The sequence below is a fragment of the Carcharhinus amblyrhynchos genome, chromosome 8 (genome assembly GCF_965287045.1).
Source record: "Carcharhinus amblyrhynchos chromosome 8, sCarAmb.v2.hapA, whole genome shotgun sequence".
Classification (NCBI taxonomy): domain Eukaryota; kingdom Metazoa; phylum Chordata; class Chondrichthyes; order Carcharhiniformes; family Carcharhinidae; genus Carcharhinus; species Carcharhinus amblyrhynchos.
In genome coordinates this window covers 5,964,841-5,990,101 of record NC_137331.1, presented here as the reverse complement: position 1 = coordinate 5,990,101, position 25,261 = coordinate 5,964,841, and the positions used below count along the sequence as shown (strand labels likewise).

General features: G+C 42.9%; 1 protein-coding gene across 2 annotated transcripts in view; it reads left to right on the top strand.

Moving 5' to 3' along the window:
• The window catches only part of samd12 (sterile alpha motif domain containing 12), a 113,338-nt gene that overhangs the window by 39,876 nt on the left and 48,201 nt on the right, over window positions 1-25,261 (top strand). For both annotated transcript variants that reach the window (XM_080193579.1, XM_080193578.1), the window contains one exon: window positions 4,250-4,385. In XM_080193579.1, coding sequence (XP_080049705.1) covers window positions 4,250-4,385 — 136 coding nt within the window. The remainder of the gene's footprint in view (window positions 1-4,249; window positions 4,386-25,261) is intronic.

Genomic DNA, 25,261 nt, shown 5'->3' with positions numbered 1-25,261 from the left:
TTAATGCATAATATACAATAACCACAGTCCTGTTTTCAAAAAATTTAAGATTTTTACAGCAAGATAAGTTGAACTGTGAAAGACGAAAGTAAAAGCTTTGGGAGGGGGTTGAAAATATAATAATTTAATAATTTTGAGAAGATTGGAATCAATGACATCCTACCTATTTGTATTTTCTAGTCTTATACATGCCCTGGAAGAAAATATTTCTCCATTGTCCTTCCTAATATACCTTTCCAGTTTCCCCAATTTGTGAATGAGGGACAAAAATGTATGGAAAGAAAATCCTCTTGGTCAACTAAATATTTTTTCCTTTGTAGATCATGTACATTTTGGTTTACCATTTTAGATTCCTTATCATATGTGACCTTTGAAAATTGCCCATGACCTTTTGAGAGTAATCTGACACGAAGTGTTATTCAACTCCAACCAATTCATCTTTCACAGTGACGATTCCCTAACCCAAGCATTACACGATTCATTAGAGGTTTAATCTTTTTTTAAAAATATCATTCAGACTGGTTCTTAAGTTGATATTGATCCTCCTTTAGCATTTAGCACTGCTTCTAAAATAGACCACAGAAAGAAGACATTTCATGGTGTTTTTGTATCGGGTGTTACCTGAAGTAGGAAATAACGTGGGTGCAACCAAGTCCCTAATTGGGATCCACAGAAAAGTGGTATGCTGTGGTGTATCTCTCATTGATCTAGTAACAAATGAAATTACTCAGCAAATTGCTTCATATCGCAATATTGCTGGAGCAACTCACTGTCCAAACCTCAGTGTTTTCTAAAGCTCGCTGTACTGTGCGATCGTTTGGGATTCGAAGAAATGAGCTAATTTCTCCCTTGTTCATAAAAAACCCATTTTACTATATTTGCATTCCTTCAACTATTCAACATGCATTTCATTGAAGTGCACAAACCCTTTATAACAACAAACGTTGGAATTCATAGTCCTACATGAGAGTTGCCAACTACTGTTGTCAAAGTGTGAAATAGCAAGTCCTCTGCAAGATGGTTGTGAAACCAGTCCAACAACACCAATCCAATAATAGAAGCCGTCAGGCTTATGTTAACAGACATTGCAAGCAATTTTTTTCACACTCCAGGCATAATTTTCAAAGATTTAAAAGGCAGGACTTTTAAATGTTTGGCAGCAACTTCTTAAAATTTTGACCGGTGCAAATGACAGATTTGAAAGTTGATTATCACAGGTTTCTTGAGCATTCCAATTAGCTTAATTGTAATGGGTTTAAGCACTTTTTTTAGCGTACTTATGCCTACTTTTAACAATTCCAGAGGACACACGACCTCCCACAAAGGACACCTCACTCAAAGGTGTCCCCCGACCAGATCCAAAGGGGTACCCTGGCTCTCCAAACAAGTCCACAAAGTTGTAGTTAAATTTCGCACTCCTGGCCAATCAAAATCCCACTCCAGTGGAGGCGGCGAAAAATTTAAGGGCAGGATTTTACAATTTTTCTTCCCTTTCCTGCTGCCAGTACAGATGGAGAACTTGGCATTCCACCAACACTCCATCCACTACAGCAGCACCGTTGGATCCCGGACAGAGAGAGAATGTGAGTGGTGTTATAACAAAGAACTGCTTTAGTATCCATAAGAACATAAAAATAAGAACATAAGAAATAGGAGCAGGAGTAGGCCATCCAGCCCTTCGAGCCTGCCCCGCCATTCAATAAGATCATGGCTGATCTGTCGTGGCTCAGTTCCACATTCCCGCCCTCTCCCCATAACCCTTAATCCCCTCGCTTATCAAAAACCTATCAACCCACGTCTTAAGAATATTTAGCGAGGTAGCCTCCACCACTTCAACGGGCAGAGAATTCCAGAGATTCACCACCCTTTGAGTGAAGAAGTTCCTCCTCAACTCCGTTCTAAACCGCTCCCCCCTTTATCTTGAGGCTATGCCCCCTAGCCCTACTATCCTTTCTGAGCGGGAAGAGTCTCTCCACCTCTATCCTATCCATCCCATTCATCATCATATATGTCTCAATGAGATCTCCCCTCATTCTTCTAAACTCTAACGAGTACAAGCCTAGTTTATTCAGCCTCTCCTCATAGCTCATCTCCGGTATCAGCCTAGTAAACCTCCTCTGCACTCCCTTCAAGGCCAAAATATCCTTGCATAAGTGCGGCGACCAAAACTGCACACAGTACTCCAGCTGCGGCCTCACCAATGCCCTATACAGCTGCAGCAAGACCTCCCTACTTTTATATTCAATCCCCCTCGCTATGAAGGCCAGCATCCCATTGGCCTTCCTGACCACCTGCTGCACCTGCAAGCTGGGTTTTTGCGACTTATGCACAAGGACCCCGCGGTCCCTCTGCACCGTCGCCTGCTGCAGTTTTTCGCCATGTAAGTAATAGTCCTTCCTACCATTCTTCCTACCAAAGTGGACCACCTCGCACTTGCCAACATTAAATTCCATTTGCCATTTCCTGGCCCATTCGCCCAGCCTATCTAGATCCTTCTGCAGACTCTCCACACCCTCCGCACAATTTGCTGTTCCCCCAATCTTGGTGTCATCAGCAAATTTCGATACTCTACACTCGGTTCCCTCCTCCAGATCATCTATATAAATGGTAAATAGCTGAGGCCCCAGCACCGACCCCGGGGCACTCCACTTGTCACCATCTGCCAATCTGAATAGCACCCATTAACCCCCACTCTCTGCCTCCTATTTGACAACCAATCCTCTATCCACGCTAACACCCTACCCCCAACTCCATGCCCCCTTACCTTCTGCAATAACCTCTTGTGAGACACCTTGTCAAACGCCTTCTGAAAATCTAGAAAGACCACATCCACCGGCTCTCCTCTATCCACCGCCCTAGACACATCCTCATAGAACTCCAGTAAATTTGTCAGACACGACTTCCCCTTAACGAAACCGTGCTGCGTCTGCTGTGTCAAGCAGTTCCCCTCAAGATGCCTCGCTAGGCCAACAGCAAGGCCAAGGTGAGGCAGGAGACTAATCAGCCAGAAGCTGGGCAGCAGCAGCGAGAAAAGGCTGCACATGGCCGACAGGTGGCAGGAGGTCTCGCTAAAGAAGCGGGAAGTGTGTGTAAGGACAGGTGGGCACGTGTGACGCTGTGAATGAATTGGGAGGGGTGGGGGGCGGTGTTGGTGGTGGTGAGAGTGAGGGTGTATGTGAATGAGATGGGTGAGAGTTAGAGATGTGAATGCGAGAGGAACATGTGAGTGGATGGGAAGAGTGAGATGTGTGCGAGCATGAGAGAGAGAGATGTATGGATCCAATATTAGAATTAGTTTTCCAACATCATTCCTCCCACTGAAAATGGCAACGGGGCTTATATATTTTAATCAGAAGACCTTTAAAAATATCAGATTAACATATGCTTAGAAATAACTGGAGAAGACTGTTTACATTTGGTTTCAGTGCTTGCAACTATTTTGTAGCAAAAACAAGGTCGCTGACATTACGAGAATGCTTGGGATTCATTGATGCTCTTGGAAGGTCACTAGAGGTTCCGCAGCTCAAAAGGTTTGGGAAACCCTGGTCTAGTAGATGGTCACTTTAATCCAAGTTTTGTGTTCCTAGACGTGGTACTTAAGATATAGAAAGCTGAAAATACACAATTATATTAATTACATACCACTTCCACTCAGAATCCCTACAGTGCAGAAGACAGCCATTTGCCCATCAAGTCTGCATCGACCACAATCCCACCCAGGCCCTATTCCCGTAGTCCCACAGATTTACCCTGCTAATCCCCCTGGCACTAAGGGACAATTTATCATGGCCAATCTGCTTAACCCGCACATATTTAGAATGCGAGAGAAAACAGAAGCGTTCGGGGGAAACACACGTGGACATGGGAAGAACGTGCAAACTCCACAGTCACGCGAGGCCAGAATTGAACCCAGGTCCCTGGTGCTGTGAGGTAGCAGCGTTAGCCACTGTGCCGCTATGCCGCCCATTAAGTTCATATGAAAAGTATAAAAAATAAAAATTGCAACAACTTACCAGTTGCATATTTTGAGTTGTTTACCCCAAATGGCTGAACATGGAGCTCAAATGCATTGATGGAGAAGTTGGAGTCCACCTGCAGTGTTTGCTCAGAATGGCACATGTAAGATTTGCCTAAAGTCGTCTGTAGATAGTTCAGGCTTTCATTTTTAGCCACAAACTCCTTTGCCTGCTGCTCGGGGAATGTTGAAGATTATTTATTCTAACCTATTATATAATTTGTGTTTTTCTAGTCAAATCCTGGACAAGTAAAACTAAGCAAACCAGTGGCTCTGTGGACTCAGCAAGATGTTTGTAAATGGCTAAAGAAACACTGTCCCAATCAATATCAGACCTACAGCGAGTCCTTCAAGCAGCATGATATAACAGGTAGTGTAAAAATAGAAAAACATGTTGGGTGGTTGGGGTGAAGATGTCAAAATGTCACTGCAGATTCATGATTGAGGAAAACTAGCCTTTTCAGGTGTTTTTCCTCCCAGCTCACCTTCCCAGTACAATTATTGCAAAGCTTGCTGGAACCTGAGCAAACTGTTGCCAGATCTTCTACTTACACTTACCGCTGTTACTTATGGTGACGTTGCCATTTGGGTGCCCACCACCACACCCAAACGCCCTGCATTCTGCGAGACTGAAAGCATATACACAAGTGAGGAGTAAGTGTAACCTTCTATTCCCACTCTGGTGCTCCGCGTTGGTGCGTCAGCTCATTGTGCTGCGTCTACTCTGAATTCATACTTGGGTAGCCTTTGGCAGAACCAACTTTTGTGGTATAAAATCTTGACAATTATTACTTGTTAAGGATTCTGTGAAATATTCTGCCTGAAGAGTTTTTGGGGTTTTTTTTTGCACCGTATCTGGAAGTGAAATTCTCTTTGACAAAGAGCATGGTCTAAGTTCTTAAGACAGCAATCGCTGGGACGTTGGGTTGTTGGGCAGGAAGCAGACATTGCGATGCTGTACTCCTGTGAATAAACTCATTATTAAGAAAAGTATTCATGTCTAGTTTCATACTTCAGCTGCCTTGGGATCAAAACAACAAACTAAATTAATGCCTGTCTTCCCGTCTTATTGCTGCCTTTCAAATGGCCTGTCATTCTCAAACATTGTTTGCTCTGAAGTCATACTTTCCTATAATTTTCAGTGATTTGTTCTGGGGAATAAAATGGGCATCCTTCCTTTTGTTTTGGTGAAGGATGAATTTTGTCCCTGTTGGTATGATAGACACTTTGTGCGTTCTGTGCTCAGGTAGGAAATTATTTGCACCTGAAGATTTGTGTTTGACTTGCGAGATGACTAGATGTATTTTCTCTTGCTCCCGTACCCTTTTTTCATTTTTGTGGCAGCGCTCCCATACTCTGCGAGGTGAAGCTTTCGACTTAATTTACCTCTGTCGACGTTGACTGAATTGTTGGAAGACCATCTTGCTTGCCTCTGATTTTGCTGCTTCACTCTCCATTGAATTTTTGTGAATTATTTGTCTGTGACTGCACTTAGTTAGCATCCATTGGGACCTGAAAGACTCCTCAAATTCCTTCCAGATAAAAACTTGTAGTTTTCTAAAATTTATATTTGTTAGTTCCCTAAATTATTTTAACTTCCTGGGCCCTACAAAAGCTATTTTAAAAATTAGGTGTGTAATAATGTTGCAGGAATTCCTTTACGCTGGATTTCATGTTATTCCCATATAAAGTGTTTGAAAAGACAGAGCTTGTGTTTTTATACTGTGGTGCATTTTATTGTTTTTCCCCCCTTATGGTTAAGGTGGGAAGTGTATTTGACGAAAAGAGATTTATCCTTGCTTTCCCTCTTCCTTTAATCCTCACAACCTTTTCATTATTTTGAAATGTAGTTCTAGATATTGATTCACCAGTGAACCCTAATGAACTTTCTTAATTATTTGCTGAACACGCTGCTTTTATTTTGAGACCATTGTTGAATCCTTCTTTGTGTCTAAATATGACACTGATCAGTAATTATTGTTTACAAATGTTAAATGGGTTGTGTTCACCCGATTTAATCTAATCTCACTGTTTTGTTCATTCCCCATATAATTTTGTAATTTTTCCTTTTTCAAGCGAGCACACTTTAACGCCACCTTCATTTAAAAATCACTCTTGATTATTTTGCAATTATCCTTTTGATTTTGTAGACCAATGGTATTTCAGTTGTAGTTTTTCTAAAAAAAAACCTAAACTTTAAAATCTATCTTCATAACTGTAACTTCTAATGATCTCCTATTGGAGCTTTGTGTTAATATTTTACAGGATGTCCCAAAGGGTAAATAATAAGCTAGTTGCTGCCTCTCTGTTATTGTATAAATCCAGCATTGCCTCCAAATATACAACCAATTATTTGGTTTGCCTTTTTTCGATTAATATGTTTGTGTTGTCACTTCTTTTTAATTTGCACATTAGTATTTCCTTAATTTTCTTTGCTCCACTTTAAAATCTTGTCCCTTTTAAGGTGCAGTTCCTTTTTCCATTATTCCGCAATCTATTACTACATATTTTTCTGCACTAAACTGCATCTGCCTTATTTGCCCATCTCGCCAACCCCACACACATCCTGCATTGGCTATGTCCATTCCGTTTGGTGTATTCTAAGTCTGGATGCTCTCTTTGCTGCCCCAGCTCCATTTCTAATCAGACCACTTTTATATCCAATAGATTGAAGTAGCCTCAGCTTTTTACCATTTATATAGATGATCTGGAGGAGGGAACCGAGTGTAGGGTGTCAAAATTTGCTGATGACACCAAGATTGGGGGAACGGCAAATTGTGTGGAGGGTGTGGAGAGTCTGCAGAAGGATCTAGATAGGCTGAGCGAATGGGCCAGGAAATGGCAAATGGAATTTAATGTTGGCAAGTGTGAGGTGGTCCACTTTGGTAGGAATAATGGTAGGAAGGACTATTACTTACGTGGCGAAAAACTGCAGCAGGCGACGGTGCAGAGGGACCTCGGGGTCCTTGTGCATGAGTCGCAAAAACCCAGCTTGCAGGTGCAGCAGGTGGTCAGGAAGGCAAATGGGATGCTGGCCTTCATAGCGAGGGGGATTGAATATAAAAGTAGGGAGGTCTTGCTGCAGCTGTATAGGGCATTGGTGAGGCCGCAGCTGGAATACTGTGTGCAGTTTTGGGTGCCGCACCTGCACAAAGATATTTTGGCCTTGGAGGGAGTGCAGAGGAGGTTTACTAGGCTGATACCGGAGTTGAGGGGGTTGAGCTATGAGGAGAGGCTGAATAAACTGGGCTTGAACTCGTTAGAGTTTAGAAGAATGAGGGGAGATCTCATTGAGACGTATAAGATGATGAATGGGATGGATAGGATAGAGGTGGAGAGACTCTTCCCGCTCAAAAAAGACAGTAGGACTAGGGGGCACAGCCTCAAGATAAAAGGGGGGCGGTTTAGAACGGAGTTGAGGAGGAACTTCTTCACTCAAAGGGTGGTGAATCTCTGGAATTCTCTGCCTGTTGAAGTGGTGGAGGCTGCCTCGCTAAATATTTTTAAGACGCGGGTTGATGGGTTTTTGATAAGAGAGGGGATTAAGGGTTATGGGGAGAGGGCGGGAAAGTGGAACTGAGCAGCGACAGATCAGCCATGATCTTATTGAATGGCGGGGCAGGCTCCAAGGGCTGGATGGCCTACTCCTGCTCCTATTTCTTATGTTCTTATGTTCTTATTTCTTTTTAAACAGCACCCACCACAAGTTTCCGACCACTTCTATTTATACCTTTCTCTTTAAAGTTTGTCTTGACAAGCCATGGTTAGCTCATCATGTTTTTTTCAAGTGTTTAATCATTTCAGTTCATTTGTTCAAAACAACTGAAGTACATTTCCTGTTTTCTTTTTAAGGACAGGAATTTATTTTTGCCGTCTAATCCCAAGGCTCAATTTTCCATTCGTATAATTTTGGAAAACAATAATCTGAGCCATCATAGTTTCATTTTTAGCTTCCTTCAGATGTAAACAACTGGCTGTTAATGATCTGTAAATTTTAGAGCAACTTCTTTTGTGCCATTAATCAAAATAATAACCTCAATGATACCATTAGTTTGCATACAATTCCAATATGTGCCTCCTAGGTAAAAATTGAGGTAGTATTTATTTTGTATATCTGGCTTTCGTCCACAACAAAAAGCAAAGAGTGGGCATAAGTGGGTGTTTTTCTGGTTGGTGATCAGTGATTAGTGATGTATCTCAGGGATCAGTGTTGGGATCGCATTTGTTTACGATTTACGCAAATGATTTGGAGTTGGGGACCAAGTGTAGTGTGTCAGAATTTGCAGATGATACTAAGGTGAGTGGCAGAGCACGAATAGGACACTGAGACAGTGATGCGGCGGCGCGGGCTCGTTGGGCCGAAGGGCCTGTTTCCCGTGCTGTGTTGTTCTTTGTTCTTTGTTCAAAGTGTGCAGAGGATGCTGCAAGTCTGCAAAGGGATATAGATAGTCTAAGTGAGTAGGTGAGTGTCTGGCAGATGGAGTACGATGTCGGTAAATGTGAGGTCATCCATTTTGGCAGGAATAACAGCAAAACGGACTAATTTAAATGGTTAAAAAATTGCAGCATGCTGCTGTGCAGAGGGATCTGGGTGTCCTTGTGCAAGAATCTCAAGGAGTTGGTCTGTAGGCACAGCAGGTAGTCAAGAAAACAAATGGAATTTTGTCCTTCATTGCTAGAGGGATGGAGTTTAAAAACAGCGAGGTTATGTTGCAGCTGTATAAGGTGCTGGTGAGGCCACACCTAGAAAATTGTGTACAGTTTTGGTTTCCTTACTTGAGAATGGATATACTGGCACTGGAGGGGGTGCAGAGGAGATTCACTAGGTTGATTCCGGAGTTGAGAGGGTTGGCTTATGAGGAGAGACTGAGTAAACTGGGGCTATACTCATTGGAATTCAGAAGAATGAGGGGAGATCTTATAGAAACGTACAAGATTATGAAGGGAATAGATAAGGTAGAAGCAGGGAAGTTGGTTACGCTGGCAGGTGAAACTAGAACTAGGGGGCATGGCCTCAAAATAAGGGGAAGCAGATTTAGAACTGAGTTGAGGAGGAAGTTCTTCACACAAAGGGTTGTGAATCTGTGGAATTCCCTGCCCAGTGAAACAGTTGAGGGTTCCTCACTGAATGTTTTTAAGGCAAGGATAGATACATTTTTGAACAGTAAAGGAATTAAGGATTATGGTGAGCGGGTGGGTAAGTGGAGCTGAGTCCACAAAAAGATCAGCCATGATCTTATTGAATGGCGGAGCAGGCCCGAGGGGCAGATGGCCCACTCCTGCTCCTAGTTCTTCTGTTCTCCTTCTCCAATACTAAATTGCTCCTTTCATCTTTTAATAGACGTACTCCCACCTTGACTATAACTTTACTGGTTATTTTTCCCTTTTTAATTTCCATTCTTTCAAGTTTCCCTTATTTATGCCTCAGAAGAAATTTTATGGTGGTAATGGGGGTTTGTCCACTGATTGGAAGGACCAGTGCCTTCCCCACTGCCTCCTCTGGGAAGCCCTACTGGTATGGTGTGTGCCAGTTGGCTATTGGAGACATTACGTGACACCACCCACACACACACACACACACACCCACCCACCCACCACCTCTCTCTCTCCCCCCCCCCCCCCCCTCCCCCCCACCCACCCACCCAATGATAGTCACTGAGGCCTGGGATTGTGAAGTGACCCAGGCCAGAGATGACTGATGGTGGGAGGGGATTCACGGGATGTGAATATCAATGGAGGGTCGGCAGCGAGGGTGTGTGTGGGGAAGGGGGGGGTGGTAGTGGGGTGCAGAGGGGAAGTAAGCATGCTATTCAGTAAACCCCCCCCCCCCCCCCATGGATGCTGGGTCCCTTGACCAATGGTGAGTGCCTTTGTGCAAGGAGACCACAAGCAGCCCACCCATATTTGCATGTCACACCCACTGTGAGGCAACAGGCTTGCCTTCATTATTAATTCCCCCCCGAAGGGCTTCGAATGGTGGTGAGTCAGGCAGTTGGTGAGACCCATTCTCTTTTGATTAAATGCACCCCTCACCTCCAAAGCCAGCATGGGGGAAGAGGATGAGATCTGGTGTTTACTTATTTCAAATGTCACCTAATCTTGCAATTTTTCCACGCCTGAATATGCCCCCTTCTCTGCTGGCCAGAGCGCACTTGATTTATACCCTACACATTTCCTGTTTTGAATATTTCCCATGATGCTCTACATTTCCTTCCCTATTTTCCCATTATTCACTTCTCTCCTAACTTCTTAAAAAATCTTAAATTAATAACTTTTGCTCTTTCAGAATTTATTCTTGTGCTGAGCTAAATTATATTTTTAGAACTGCTTCTCAAATATTTTTTTCGGTGATTACCCAGAATCAAGGCGATGGGTATTGGTGTTCTCGGGATATGTGTTGCTCGGGAGATGACACCTATTGCCCATTCCTTGTTGCCTTCGGAAGGGCGTGGTGGCAGTCTGGATTTCATAGCCAGAAGAGTCCTCCTAGGCTACTTCAAAAGTATTGTGAATTAACCAGAATGTGGGTTCGGACTTGAGTGGAAGTCACAGATTAGTTGAGAGGATTCTTTCCTTGAATTTAGAATGGTATTTCTCTTTGCCCATCTTGGGTGGGGACCTGTTAAAGTTCCGAAATATAATTTCCTTCAAGTAGAGCCTCTCTCAATCAAGGAGGTGGTGATACTGGTGGAGCTTGTTCCTTCCAACAGCATGTCTGATGGGAGTTTGTTTTAAAGTCATAAAGTCAAAGAAACTTACAGTGCAGAAGGAGACCATTCAGCCCATCGAGACTGCATCAACCACAATCCCACCCAGGCCCTATCCCCACAACCCCATATATTTACCCTAGCTAGTCCCCCTGACACAGAGGGGCATTTTAGCATGGCCAATCCACCTAACTGGCATGTCTTTGGACTGTGGGAGGAAACCCAGAGCATACGAAGGAAACCCAGGCAGACATGGGGGGAACGTGCGGACTCCACACAGATGATCCGAGGCTGGGAATTGTACCTGGTTCCTCGCACTGAGGCAGCAGTGCTGACTACTGCGCCACCATAATGCCCTTGTATAACAGTCTGTGTAACAGTCACTGGCATCTTCGAGTTCTGATGGAAAAGACTGCAGGCCAAAAACATTAACTCTGTTTCCCCCTCCACAGATACAGCACGATCTGCTGAATATTTCCAGCATTTTCTATTTTTTTTGTTTCACCAGCATCTTGACGTGCTATATTGTACTGGTGCCAATTAACTTGACTTGTTTCAAAGGGAGTCTCCCTGTAATTTTCCAGCACTAAAGCAAAATATTGCAGATGTTGGAACTCAAAAGCAGAAAATGCTAGAAGTACTCGGAACAGATAGCATCTATGGAGAGAGAGTTATTTTATCCTGTTAAATCTTTGTATTTCTGTATTTTCCCATTTGACAAGCTGACCGTTGTTATATGCTGAATTCAGAAAACAACCCAACTGGCAGTATTGTGGAACAGAGCGTTACGGCTCCACGTGCTGCACACTCGTGCGCTACTACAGGAGTGTAACTAGTACTGATATCAGTAAGTTGGGAATTCTGAATGTGTTGCAGTTGGGAGATGTCAAACAGAAGGCAGGTGTTTGGCTCAAAGTCAAGAGGATGCTCACTTATTAGTCAATGTTACCTGGGCAGCTTCATTCTGGGGCACATCCCATCCGGTCCCGGCGACTTGTCTATCTTGATAGAGTTTAAAAGTTCTAACACATCCTCTTCCTTAACATCCACATACTCAATCTCTTCAGACCCCACTTGGAGTACTGTGCACAGTTCTGGTCGCCTCACTATAGGAAGGATGTGGAAGCTATTGAAAGGGTGCAGAGGAGATTTACAAGGACGTTGCCTGGATTGGGAGGCATGCCTCATGAAGATAGGTTGAGGGATCTGGGACTCTTCTCCCTGGAGAGACAAAGGTTGAGCGGTGACCTGATAGAGGTGTATATGTTGAGAGGAATAGATAGGGTGGATTCTCAGAGGCTATTTCCCTGGGCTGAAATGGTCGCTACGAGAGGACACAGGTTTAAGGTGCAGGGAAGCAAGTACAGAGGAGATGTTAGGGGTAAGTTTTTCACTCAGAGGGTGGTGAGTGAATGGAATCGGCTGCCGTCGGTGGTGGTGGAGGCGAACTCGCTGGGGTCTTTTAAAAGACTTCTGGATGAGTATATGGGATCTAATGGGATTGGGGGTTATAGCTAGGTCTATGGCTCAGTAAGAATAGAAGTGATCGGCGCAACTAGTGGGCCAAAGGGCCTGTTTATGCTGTAGTGTTTTATGTTCTATTCCTTTTTGCTAAAAGCCTCAACGTTCTTCTTCCTATGCACTCAATGCATGTTTTGAGAGTAGAAAATGTGATGCAAGGGAAAGTAACTTAATAGAGTGGCATGTGCCCCGTGAGAACTCATTTGCCCTCCGTGTGATTGGTATTTTTCTTGTGCATGTGTGTTTGATAATTTTAATACTTAATTTTTTTGGGTCTACTGTGGCATTTTGTGAAGCAGGTTTGTGATGACTACATGCTTGGTCTGTGTGTGAGACTAATTAAACTGGGGACTAAATGTCTATAGACTTGAGGACATCAAACAGGTTCAGTGTGAAAGGCAGGCGTTTGGAGTGAAGATAGCCAAATTCAATGTTTTACAAGCAAATAAGACATGGATAGAAATTTGCATTAGGAGATAAAGGAAGTTTGTGTTCCGTTGTTAAATTTAAATGCAAGTAAAAAAGTAGTTTACAATTTAAAGGTCATAAATAAGGCCAAGTTATTGAATTTTATTTGAACCAAAAGTGGTGGCTCTAAGTTTTTTTTTACATTCTGGAAAAGGTAAATTTCAAAGAAGGACAAAGACAGTGGTAATAGATGAAAGAGAAAAAAAAAAGTTCAAGGAGCAGTTGGTAGCTGTGTTTAGGAGTAGCCATGTGAGATCTGGAGTGTGCTAAATGCTGAGAGAGAGGTATGAGAAGAAGGAAAGTGAGGCAGCTTTTCAGCCGACCCAGAGAAGTGTTTGTTTTTCAGAAAGCAGCGTTTTGTTGTAAGGTTTCTTGAAATTTCTACAGCAGAGTAGGAGAGAGAGAGAAATCTGTGATAGACCTTTTTTGCAGAAGCAATAGCATTGCCTTTTGGTGAATTGTTTTACAGATTAAATATCTGACAGACTGTTGCCTAAAGGGAGTTGTGAGTCTAACCAAGTAGGAATCTTTTGGGGGGGAAATGTTCTGAATGACTTACTTTAACTGTGTAAATGTAATCTTAGGTGTTGAAGCTTCATTTGTTAATGTTTCAATTTGAATATTTGAAATCTGATACTATACTATGTAGTTCCTAACATCGGAACTCATTTTTTAATTCATTCATGGGATATGGGCACTGCTGGCTGGCCAGCATTTGGTGCCATCCATAGTTGCCCTTAGATGGGCAGCTGAGGATCAACCATAATGCTGTGGCTCTGGAGTTACATGTAGGCCAGACCAGGTAAGGACGACACATTTCCTGCCCCAAAGGACATTAGTGAACCAGATGAGTTTTTTCCGACAATCAACAATGCTTTTATGGTCATCAGCAGATTCTTAATTCCAGATATTTTTTATTGAACTCAAGTTCCACCTCCTGCCATGGTGGGAATTGAACCCGGGTCCCCAGAACATTAGCTGAGTTTCTGGAGGGATGGTTTTGCAATAAGACCACTAGGCTATCACCGCCCCTTAAATCTTCTTGCGGTAAAATACATAAGAAAAGCATTGTGGTAGTTTGTCCAATTTCACCATTGGGATTTGGTTTGCATGGCACTTAGCACCTGTCAGATCATAACAAATTGTAAAGAGTTTTGTAGTTAATGCAGACTGTTGATTGATTGGAACATGTTCTTGACTAATTGTCAATATAACTTGATCTGGGGTTGCTTTGTGCTATTCTTATCCATCATATATTAATAATCAAGTAAATGTAAGCTAATCATCTAAAATACAAACTCCTTGATTTTGTTTTATTCTAATTAAAATGAACAGAACAAGAAGTCTGTTGTTTAATTTGGAAGTATTCTTATTGTGAAGTGCATACCCCATCAGTCACCCATAAGAAAATGTCAGAATTAATGTTTTGTTGCAAGTAGGAAGTCCCAAGATAGTAATTGATCAAACTAATAGAATGTAAATTGAACATCTTCTAACAAGTAAATGCTCTGGAAATAATTGAGCTGAAATTCGAGTTTTGAGACATCATTTGAATGCAATTGCGTGAGGTGATTTCAGACGCATCAGGGTCAGCATACTGCTGGCAAATTCCATTCTGATGCATTTCAACAGACATAATATTTGTGTTGCGACCAGCATCAAAATCTAAGGGGCCTGTTCATTATGAATACTGGTTTTTTTTTAATATCCATTCAGCACACGATATCCAGTTATTGTGATGTGCACTGTAATTCCATCCAGGCTTTTGGCACCTGAACCCCTGTTCAAAATGAAAGACTTTGAGAAAGAGCAACTTTTTCCACTAGTTGTTACGAGAACCAGAAGATACAAATTTTAAGACAATTGGCAAAAGGGTCAGTGGAAAGATGAGAAATATGTTTACACAGTGAGTTATGATCAAGGATACATTGCCTGAAAGGAGGGTGGAAGCAAATTCAACTCAATCATCACAGCATTGGATAAAGTGCCAGGCAAAGACCATCTCCAACAAGAGAGAACCCCTCCTTGACACTCAGTGGCATGACCATCGCTGCAACGCCAGCTATCCAACATCCAGGAGTTTACAGTTGATCAGAAATATAACTAGAGCATATAAATACCATGGCTATAAGGACAAGTCAGTGGCTAGGAATCCTGTGGATCAACTCACCTCCTGATGCCCCACAGTCTGTCCACCATCTACAAGGCACAGGTCAGGAGTGTGATGGAATGCCCTCCATTTGGATTAGTGCAACTCCAGCAACATTCAAGAAGATTGACACCATCCAGCGCAAAGCAGCCTGCTAGATTGGCACCCCATCCACCACAATATACATTCATCTCCTCCACCACCAATACACAGTGGCAGCAGTGTATACCATCTGTAAGATGCACTGCAGCAACTCACCAAGGTTCCTTCGACAGCACTTCCAAACCCAAACCCTCCAGCACTTCTCGGGACAAAGGCAACATGAAGATAACATTATTTTTGAGTTCCCCTCCAAGCCTCTCGATCGATCTGACTTGGAAAAATGCCACCGTTCCGCCACTGTCGCTGGATCAAAATCCTGGAACTCCCTCCCTCAACAGTACTCTGGGTGTACCTACAATATAAGGACTGCAGTGATTCAAGAAGAGCTCATATGAGGAATGGTTGAGAACTCTGGATCTGTACTCGTTGGAGTTTAGAAGGATGAAGGGGGGATCTTTATTGAAACTTACAGGATACCACGAGGCCTGGATAGAGTGGACATGGAGGGGATGTTTCCACTGGTGGGAAAAACTAAAACCAGAGGTCGCAACCTCAGGCTAAAGGAACAATTCTTTAATACAGAGATGAAGAATTTCTTCAACCAGAGTAGTGAATCTGTGCTGCAGAAGGCTGTGGAGGCCAGGTCATTGTGTTTTTAAGACAGATAGATAGGTTCTTGATGAATAAGGGGATCAGGGGTTATGGGAAAAATGCAGGAGAATGGGGAAGAGAAATATGTCAGCCATGATTGAATGGCAGAGCAGACTCAATGGGCCAAGTGGCCTAAGTCTGCTCCTATGTCTTATCGTCTTACATGCATTGGGATATAGTGGAAAGTATTGTCATGTAACTAACATACCATTCATAGAGTACATGGGGAAGGAGGAAAGGAGAGGATGCAGAATTTTATGTTAGTGGTAGCTACAGTATAGAGAAAGATCAGCTTGTACGTTCAGTCAAAAGTCTAGTAACAGAGAAGCTGTTTTTGAGCCAGTAGGCACACGATCTCAGACTTTTGTATCTTTTTCCCAACAGAAGAAGGTGGAAGGGTGTATCTGTGTGGGGTCCTTGATTATGCTGACGGCTTTTCCAAGACAACAGGAAGTGTCGACAGAGTTAGTGGATGGGAGGTTGGTTTGCGTGATGGACTGGGCTACATTCACAACCCTACGTAGTTTCTTGCGGTCTTGGTCGGAGCAGGTGCCCGTACCAAGCTGTGAAACATCTGGAACAGATGCTTTTTATAGTGCATCTGTAAAAAAAAAATTGAGTGTCAGAGTGGACATGCCAAACTTCCTTAAGCTTCAGAGGAAGAAGAGGCCCTGATGGGCTTTCTTAGCTATAGCATCCTCAGCGCTGGCATGCTAGAAGAGCTTGGGCGTGACTAGTTCTGGATCAGAAGTTTTCAACAGCCTGGGTGTTATCTGAGCCCTGAGTCCTTGCTGTATCCAGTGCTTTCAGCCATTTCTTGATATTTCTTTAGCCATTGATTAAAGGCTGGCTTTTTAATGCTGCAATCTGAAGGAGACTGAGAGTAATCTTTGACTTGGCACTTCTAGCTGAAGATTGTTACAAATGCTTCTGGCTTCTGTCCTGCATCGATGGGGGAGCCCAGAAATCACTTAGGAACCTTTTTTCTGTTTAATTGTCCACCATACGTGGCTGAATGTGACAGGGTGTGAGATCATTTATCTCTGACTACAACTTGCTGCTTCTTCTGTTTGACTCTCTCATTGACCTTCCCAACTACTGTGCCTAATGGATCTAAATTCGCCAATCTCCTCCTTCCTGGCCAACTTGCCTCTCCCACTGCCTCCTTTGTGGATTCTGCTCTTGCCATTTTACTGTGAATGTCCCTCCAGAATATCTATTCACTTGTGAGCAAGGCCCACACCGTGCATGAAGATATTGTGATGATGATATCATCACCATATCTTGTTGATGAAAATCTGGCTGAAGGGTCATGCTGCCTTTCCATCACGTCGAGACTATATTGATAATGATGTAGTCCTTATCACCTTGGCCTAGACATCCTACTCCTTTGGCTCTTGCGTTGAGCAGGTTACCTTGTTCCACCCTTCAATTTCTCATTCAGGATCGTTGTTCTCTACCACCCTCCCAATTACAACAAACATTTTCACGGCAAGATATCTTCACTGCTTCTGCCTCAGCCTGTACACCAAATGTTCACATCGTCTGCTTATTTCGACCACCGTCGCTATTCTTGCTCCTTCCCCTCTGAGTTTGTAGCTTTCATATCCTCCCAAAACCCTTCCCTCTGTGTAAACACACCAACCCATACTCGCAACTACTTCCTCAACCTTGCCACTTTATGTAGTCTTGCTAGTCCTCCCATATCAATTACGGATAATGCCATCCCTGATCACTTCCTTCTATAACACTCCCCCTATATCCCCCTTCTAGACCCTAACTCACTTTCTCCTTTATCTCTCTTTCACCCATTCTCCCCCAAATCTCCTGGAAAGTTTGTTCCCCAATTCACGTACAACTGCACTGTCCCCAATTATCTAGCTTCTGCCCACCTATTCACCACAACGTTTCTGCAGCTCAGTATCAATATTACTTATACCTTTGATGTCATAGGCCCATTAAAAGCATTATTGTCCCATCCTGGCCGTTGCCCCAATTTCACCCTCCTCTGCTAAGTTAAATCCAAGAGATGCAGATTTGATGACAGACAACACATTTACCCGTTCATCACCAGATGTGGTTGGACTACATGAAGCACCACCAAGTCATAGAATTACAGAACCCCTACAGTGCAGGAGGAGGACATTTGGCCCATGAAGCCTGCACCAACAATAATCCCCCCAGGGCCCATCCCCACAAGCCCATACATTTACTGTGCTGATCCCCCGAACAAAAGGGCGAACTTAGCACAACCAATCCACCTAACCTGCACATCTTTGGACATACTCTCATCTGCTAAAACCTTCTGAAATCATTCCAAAATGGAAACATAATCCCCCAGCTTCTGTTTTCTATTGTGAGCCATCTTCTTAAACCTCTTTCCTGTCCCCTCCACCCTCCCCAATAACTGCAAGGACCTCATGGCTGCCTTGTCATTAAGATCAAGGCCATCTGATTAGCTGCCTCTGCTGCCCAACTTCCTCTGAAGTTCCCTGAATTCGTATCTTTCTCTAATTTCTCTCCATGTTTTCTCCTGGCTCATCTTGTCCATAAAACTCCCCTACGCGCTCCTCTGACCCTGTTAGCTCTGTGATGGTAGGAACACTGGAGGGAGATCCAGTAGATTCATTCACATGGTGATTTTGGCTGAAAAAATTGGAAAAACTTCAACCTTGCATCTTGCATTCACGTTGGGTTTTACTGGTTGAGGATGGATTAGCAGCACATCATCCTGTTGGTTTTCTGGATATCCTCCACCGTTCTTGACTGGTTGCAGTAGGGTTAGACATTTGCTGCATTCTGTTTACAGCCTGCTGATTTTGGTGTTTAGTGGTGATGGCTTCACCAAGCTGAAGCCTCGTTCAAAGATTCCAGATATGACACGTTTTTATGCTCCCAGTTGATTCGGGGCTGGTTTATGGCTTGAAGGTAGTGGAAAAGTGAAGATGCGTGAGTATAAGGTTAGACTGTCATGGAATCCAGTTCTGTTGGTCCTTAACTTTTCCACCGATTCCTAATTTTGGACTGCTAGATGTGTCCATGATCGGTACTGATTCTTGCTATCTAAGCGTAAAGCTTTATTGGTCCTTGGGATAATTGTACTCTAATCACAATGCTACCACTTTGAAAGTGGACTGAATTGCTTTAGTTATTTAGCAGGTAAAAGTGAAAGCCAAGAGCTATTGTCTTTTAACATGTTTGGAGTGGTTATAACTGTTAGAAAGAGATGGTGCTGACCTATCTTGATTCCTCTTCTGTACCACACACCATTACTGTAATAACTACTCCGAAGTGGTTAGATAAAAGCGGTTAACCAAAATGAATAGATAGAACTTTGGATCGTTTATAGAGATAATTCAGGCTCCCTTTGACCCAGATAAGATCAATTATCGTTACAATATTGCTACTCAGAGGAAATTGTTCTACTCTGGGAATAACTAATTGCTGTTTTTTTTTCACAAGTCTCAATGTTTTGAGTTGAGAGAGCCCATGGGGATTCTTGGGCGTAATTTGTGTAAAGAGGCAGCTCTGAATGGTGGCTCCCCAGTGTCAGCTATTTCATGAATGATCTCACCATAAGGTGACCCATCACTGAATTAATGATGCAGCCACAGTGAAGAACTTCTGTTTGCTGCTAAAACGTACAACTAGTCATGCTCTGCTCGCAATGAAGGCCATTGTAGAACATTCCATTGTCCAGGATATTTCTACTGAAGGTTGGATGATCTGGATGTGCACTTGTTTTTAGAAGAAAAGATTTATTACATGTCTAGAAAGAAACCTTGTTTTTATTCTTGAGCAGTCTTGTGGATCAGTCAGTGTCCTTCCAGCTAAAAAAAAAGATGATGGGGCACAGCAAACAATCCATTTTGAACAGATTGTCTTCGTATGATATATCTTTGCTTTTGGCTGAGGAGGCCAATACTCAAGAGGCAGGTTGTGTTGTACATGAAGCTTCCATGTAGGTTGTTTTTGACACTGGTGTCTGTTGCCAGTTATCGTGGCCACTGGTGACTGTGGTGATGCAAGCCAGCCTACAAAAAGTGCCTTGATTTTCCTTTGTCGTCAGAACCGCTACCCATGGGTGATAGTGCTTAAGGCCTGAGTGATATGTTTGCAAGTATTCCCAAAGCAGAGCTTTCGGCATCCCACTGGTCGTTCTGTTCTGGCTACCTCACTGAGCAGAAAAGCCTTGGGTACGCAAAATCCAAATTGTCTGTGACCCTGTGCTCTTGAGTTCAATAATTCCTCAGGGTATTTGTTGATCCTTTAACTTTGGTGGGGGAAGTCAAAATATAAACCTGTTTCTTTTCAAAAAATGCATAGCTGACCAAGTACTCTGTTCAAAGCAGTGAGCTTTGATTGTGATGCTGTGCATTTTAGAGAAATAATTTGCTTTATTTAACATTGTTGCAGATTAGATTTGGATTGTTTGAAATATTTTTGATATCTGTCAAATATTGTACGATTCAAGGTGAAGTATCATGCTGGAAAACACTGTACAAATATTGGTTTTGCAATGATGAGCTGTTTGGATGCAGTTCTGCATTGTCCTTGGGCAATGTATCACATTATAAATTGGTCAACCTGTTCCGTGCAATGCCTCATTAAAAACAAATATTTCCATGGGATGCTAAAAGAGCATACTTATACAAACAACACTGCAAAACACTATTGGGAAAATATTAACAATCATAATGAGGCATTTTGCGTTGCTTTTGCTGTTGGCTTACCAACTCAGTACAACATAACTGGAACCTCCTGTATGAAATGGGTTCCAATTAATTGCGATTTCCATGTTTTATTATTCTTTGTAATAAGATTTTGGCATCTTGAGGAGAAAGACAATGACTATCTGGATAGATACAGAAAGGGAGTTTGGTTCTGGCTTACAGTTTGTGAAGGGTCAGATTTTATTAATGTTTTACTGGGATAGGAGTCAACACTTATTATTCATTCCTGGTTGCTCTGAACATTGATGTGGAGATGCCGGCATTGGACTGGGGTAAACACAGTAAGAAGTCCAGCAGGTTTATTTGGTAGTAAACGCCACTAGCTTTCGGAACGCTGCTCCTTCATCAGATGAGTGGAGAGTTCTGATCACAAATGGGGCATATAAAGGCACACACAGTTTACAGAGTACTGATTAGAATGTGAGTCTTTACACCTAATCAAGTCTTAAAGGTGCAGACAATGTGAGTGGAGATACCATTAAGCATAGGTTAAAGAGATGTGTAATATCTCCAGACAGGACAGTTAGTGAGATATTGCAAGCCCAGGCAAGTCACGGGGGTTACAGATAGTGCGACATGAACCCAAGATCCCGGTTGAGGCCGTCCTCATGCAATGGAATTATGGGGCCACTTTAAAACTTTGGAACAGAAAATGAAAGTACAAAATGAGGCTGTGGCTCTTGCTCAAAAAGCTCAGGACAAAGCTGACACTCAATGGAAAGACACAAGACGGAGGAATGCAGAAAACTGCAAGAGCTAATTTATTTAAAGTGAATTTTTATCATTATATATTCCATAAACACTCGCATGGTGTTTTGGGAGGCTGTTCTGGGTGTATATCAAGAGGACTGCTGGAAGTTACAGGACTGGGAAGTCAGGGTTTCAATTTTTCACCCAAAGAACTAAGTTGCAGCATCGTGTGAGCATTTGTATTTGCTGTGTTAAACCTGTGGCAAGAGTTTTGTTTGAGCTTTGGCTAGAACGGTGTTGAGCTGTTAAGGGTTATACAACATTATGATTTTTTCTGTTTGTAATTGGTGAAAGTTATTGCTAATTTTTTTTCTATACGTGTTAACTGTACACTTAAATAAACTTCCTTTGATAAAAACACCTTTGTGGCTCAGTTGATTCATACCCAAAGCGAAGCATCTCGTACTTGCCCTAGCTAAATTCAAAGTGCAAAACTTATGATGCAGGCAAAGTTCATAAAACACTTTGGAGTTGTTGAACTGAGTTATAACAACTATAACATATTTTTGATACAGGTAAAACATTGTGAAGCTGCTAAGATAGATTGTTGAATGGACAATATGGCAACTTGCAGAAGGAAAATGTTCCTTGTAATGAATGTAGTGAGGTAATTGCAAGTTGGGTTTTAAAATGCGTAGAATGTTTTGGATAATGTTAATGGAAAGTGTGCAGTTATGTGCTTTATAAGATATTTTGGGATTGTATCTGTTAAATTTAGGGTAAGTTAAGGAGGTCATGTGATCTCTCTGCCTGACACTAAGCCTGGATAGTTGGATTTGACAAATTTATTAGAATTCTACGAGAATGTGACTAGTGTGGTAGACAGAGGGGAACCGGTGGATGTGGTGTTTCTCGATTTTCAGAAGGCGTTTGATAATAAGAACGTAAGAACATAAATAGGAGCAGGAGTAGGCCATCTAGCCCTTCGAGCCTGCCCTGCCATTCAATAAGATCATGGCTGATCTATCGTGGCTCAGTTCCACATTCCCGCTTTCTCCCCATAACCCTTAATCCCCTCGCTTATCAAAAACCCATCAACCCACGTCTTAAAAATATTTAGCGAGGCAGCCTCCACCGCTTCAACGGGCAGAGAATTCCAGAGATTCACCACCCTTTGAGTGAAGAAGTTCTTCCTCAACTCCGTTCTAAACCGCCCCCCCCTTTATCTTGAGGCTGTGCCCTCTAGTCCTACTGACCTTTCTGAGCGGGAAGAGTCTCTCCACCTCTATCCTATCCATCCCATTCATCATCTTATATGTCTCAATGAGATCTCCCCTCATTCTTCTAAACTCTAACGAGTACAAGCCTAGTTTATTCAGCCTCTCCTCATAGCTCAACCCCCTCAACTCCGGCATCAGCCCAGTAAACCACCTCTGCACTCCCTCCAAGGCCAAAATATCCTTGCGTAAGTGCGGCGACCAAAACTGCACACAGTACTCCAGCTGCGGCCTCACCAGTGCCCTATACAGCCGCAGCAAGACCTCCCTACTTTTATATTCAATCCCCCTCGCTATGAAGGCCAGCATCCCATTTGCCTTCCTGACCACCTGCTGCACCTGCAAGCTGGGTTTTTGCGACTCATGCACAAGGACTCCGAGGTCCCTGTGCACCGTCGCCTGCTGCAGTTTTTCGCCCCGTAAGTAATAGATAAGGTGCCGCGCAAAATGTTGCTTCAGAAGGTTAGGGGGCATGGAGTTGGGGGTAGGGTGTTAGCATGGATAGAGGATTGGCTGTCTGATAGGAGGCAGAGAGTTGGTATCAGTGGGTGCTATTCTGATTGGTGGTTGGTGACTAGTGGGGTGCCACAGGGATCGGTGCTGGGGCCTCATCTATTTACCATTTATATAGATGATCTGGAGGAGGGGGCTGAGTGTATGGTGAAAATTTGCTGATGACACGAAGATGAGTGGAAAAGCAAATTGTGCGGAGGGTGTGGAAAGCCTGCAGAGGGATCTGGATAGGCTGAGCGAGTGGGCGAGGACCTGGCAGATGGAGTACAATGTTAGCAAGTGTGAGGTTATCCACTTTAGCAGGAATAAAAGTAGGAGGGATTACTATTTAAAGGGCGAAAAGCTGCAGCATGCTACGGTGCAGAGGGACCTGGGGGTCCTTGTGCATGAGTCGCAAAAACCCAGTCTGCAGGTGCAGCAGGTGATCAGGAAGGCGAATGGGATGCTGGCCTTTATAGCGAGGGGGATAGAATATAAAAGTAGGGAGGCCTTGCTGCAACTGTACAGGGCACTGGTGAGGCTGCAGCTGGAGTACTGTGTGCAGTTTTGGTCGCTGCGCTTGCGGAAGGATATATTGACCTTGGAGGGAGTGCAGAGAAGGTTCACTAGGCTGATACCGGAGATGAGGGGGTTGAACTATGAGGAGAGACTAAATAGACTGGGTCTTACTCGTTGGAGTTTAGAAGGATGAGGGGGTATCTTATAGAGACGTACAAGATAACGAAGGGGATGGATAGGTAGAGGTAGAGAGATTCTTCCCGCTCAGAAAAGACAACAGGACTAGAGGGCACAGCCTCAAGATAAGTGGGGGGCAGTTTAGAACGGAGTTGAGGAGGAACTTCTTCACTCAAAGGGTGGTGAATCTTTGGAATTCTCTGCCCATTGAAGTGGTGGAGGCTACCTCACTAAATATATTTAAGACACGGGTAGATAGGTTTTTGGTAGTAAGGGAATTAAGGGTTATGGGGAGAAAGCGGAAAAGTGGAACTGATCCACTTCAGATCAGCCATGATCTTATTGAACGGCGGGGCAGGCTCGAAGGGCTAGATGGCCTACTCCTGCTCCTATTTCTTATTATGTTCTTATGATTTTTAGAGATCAAAGGAACGCTTAGATTGTTTGAATGAGAAGGTGGTGCAAGGTGTTAGTTCTTGGAGACAATGCCAGCAGTCTCTAGGTTTGCAATGAGTAGACAGAGTCTCAAAAATGTCAGAACTGTGTTGAAAGTAACAAATTGTAAATTTGTTACCAAGGTGAAAGGGAGTTGAGATCAAGGATAACTAATTCACATTTCTACCTAGATACAAGGTTAATGTGTTTCAGGTTGTCATGGGGGAAAAGAGTGCAAAAGAAGCCATTTTGTAATTCAGTTGCCAACTTCCCAACGAATCAATGAATATCTCAAATAGCTGAGGTTTCTTTGGTCAGCAGGGAGAATAAACTATTTGACTTTGCCAGCCACCGCAGCCAAACGTGGGAGGCAGCAGTCAAAGAGATGCATTCTTCAGCCAGCTAAGAATTCCAGGAGGCCTGCAAGAAAGGGAGGACAATAGTCATGGATGATTTTAATCTACAAATAGAATGGATGAATCCGATGAGCAAAGGTAGCCTGGGAGATTAGCTCAGTGTGTTTTCGGGACAGTTTATTAGAGCATGTTCTAGAGTCCAATGAAGGAGCTTCAGCGAGAAATTAGAATGAGATAAAGCTATCTAGAAATACAAGAAGAATGAGATTTTTAATGTATTTAAGAAGGAAAAGAGTAACTAAAATGAGTGTTTGCCGTCAAGACAGAACCTGAGGAATTAATATTGGGATACTTTGTCCATCTTAACTGCAGAAGACAATAATATTTCCGGAAAAACTTGAGTCAAGAGGTGAGGAACTCAAAAAAAAATTCAATAATCAGAAAAGAAATTGTGATGCAATGAGAAGTAAAAACTAACAAGAGGACTCGGGCTGTGATCTATTTTAGCCTCTTTCAACAACCTAGACTGCATTCCATATGGACTAAGTAACTTAGCAGCTTTCAACAGTTTTAATGTTTTCATACATCTCAATCCATTATTCCCTTCACCGTAGCTTTCCCCTCCCCTTCCGATAACCACTTCTTTTGTGAAGGCAGATGAGTACTTTGTGTTTAAGATTTCATGATGTCCTCCGCCTCTACATTTCAACATTTGCTTTCAGGTTTCTAATGGACCCAATGTTTTCCTTAGCTAACCATTTGTGCTTTATGAAATTTAGTATTCACTTTAATGTTATCAGCCAGTCTTTTCTTGTAATACCTCTGCTACGCATATTAACTTTCTTGATTCCCTGAAGTCATCTTGCTTGTTAATTGAACCTTGCTGCTGGCATTTATCATAAGCTTCCCTTTTCTGTTTTACCTTTTACTTCCATCAGTGTGCTTTAACTTTAGATGCCCAATCTTCTC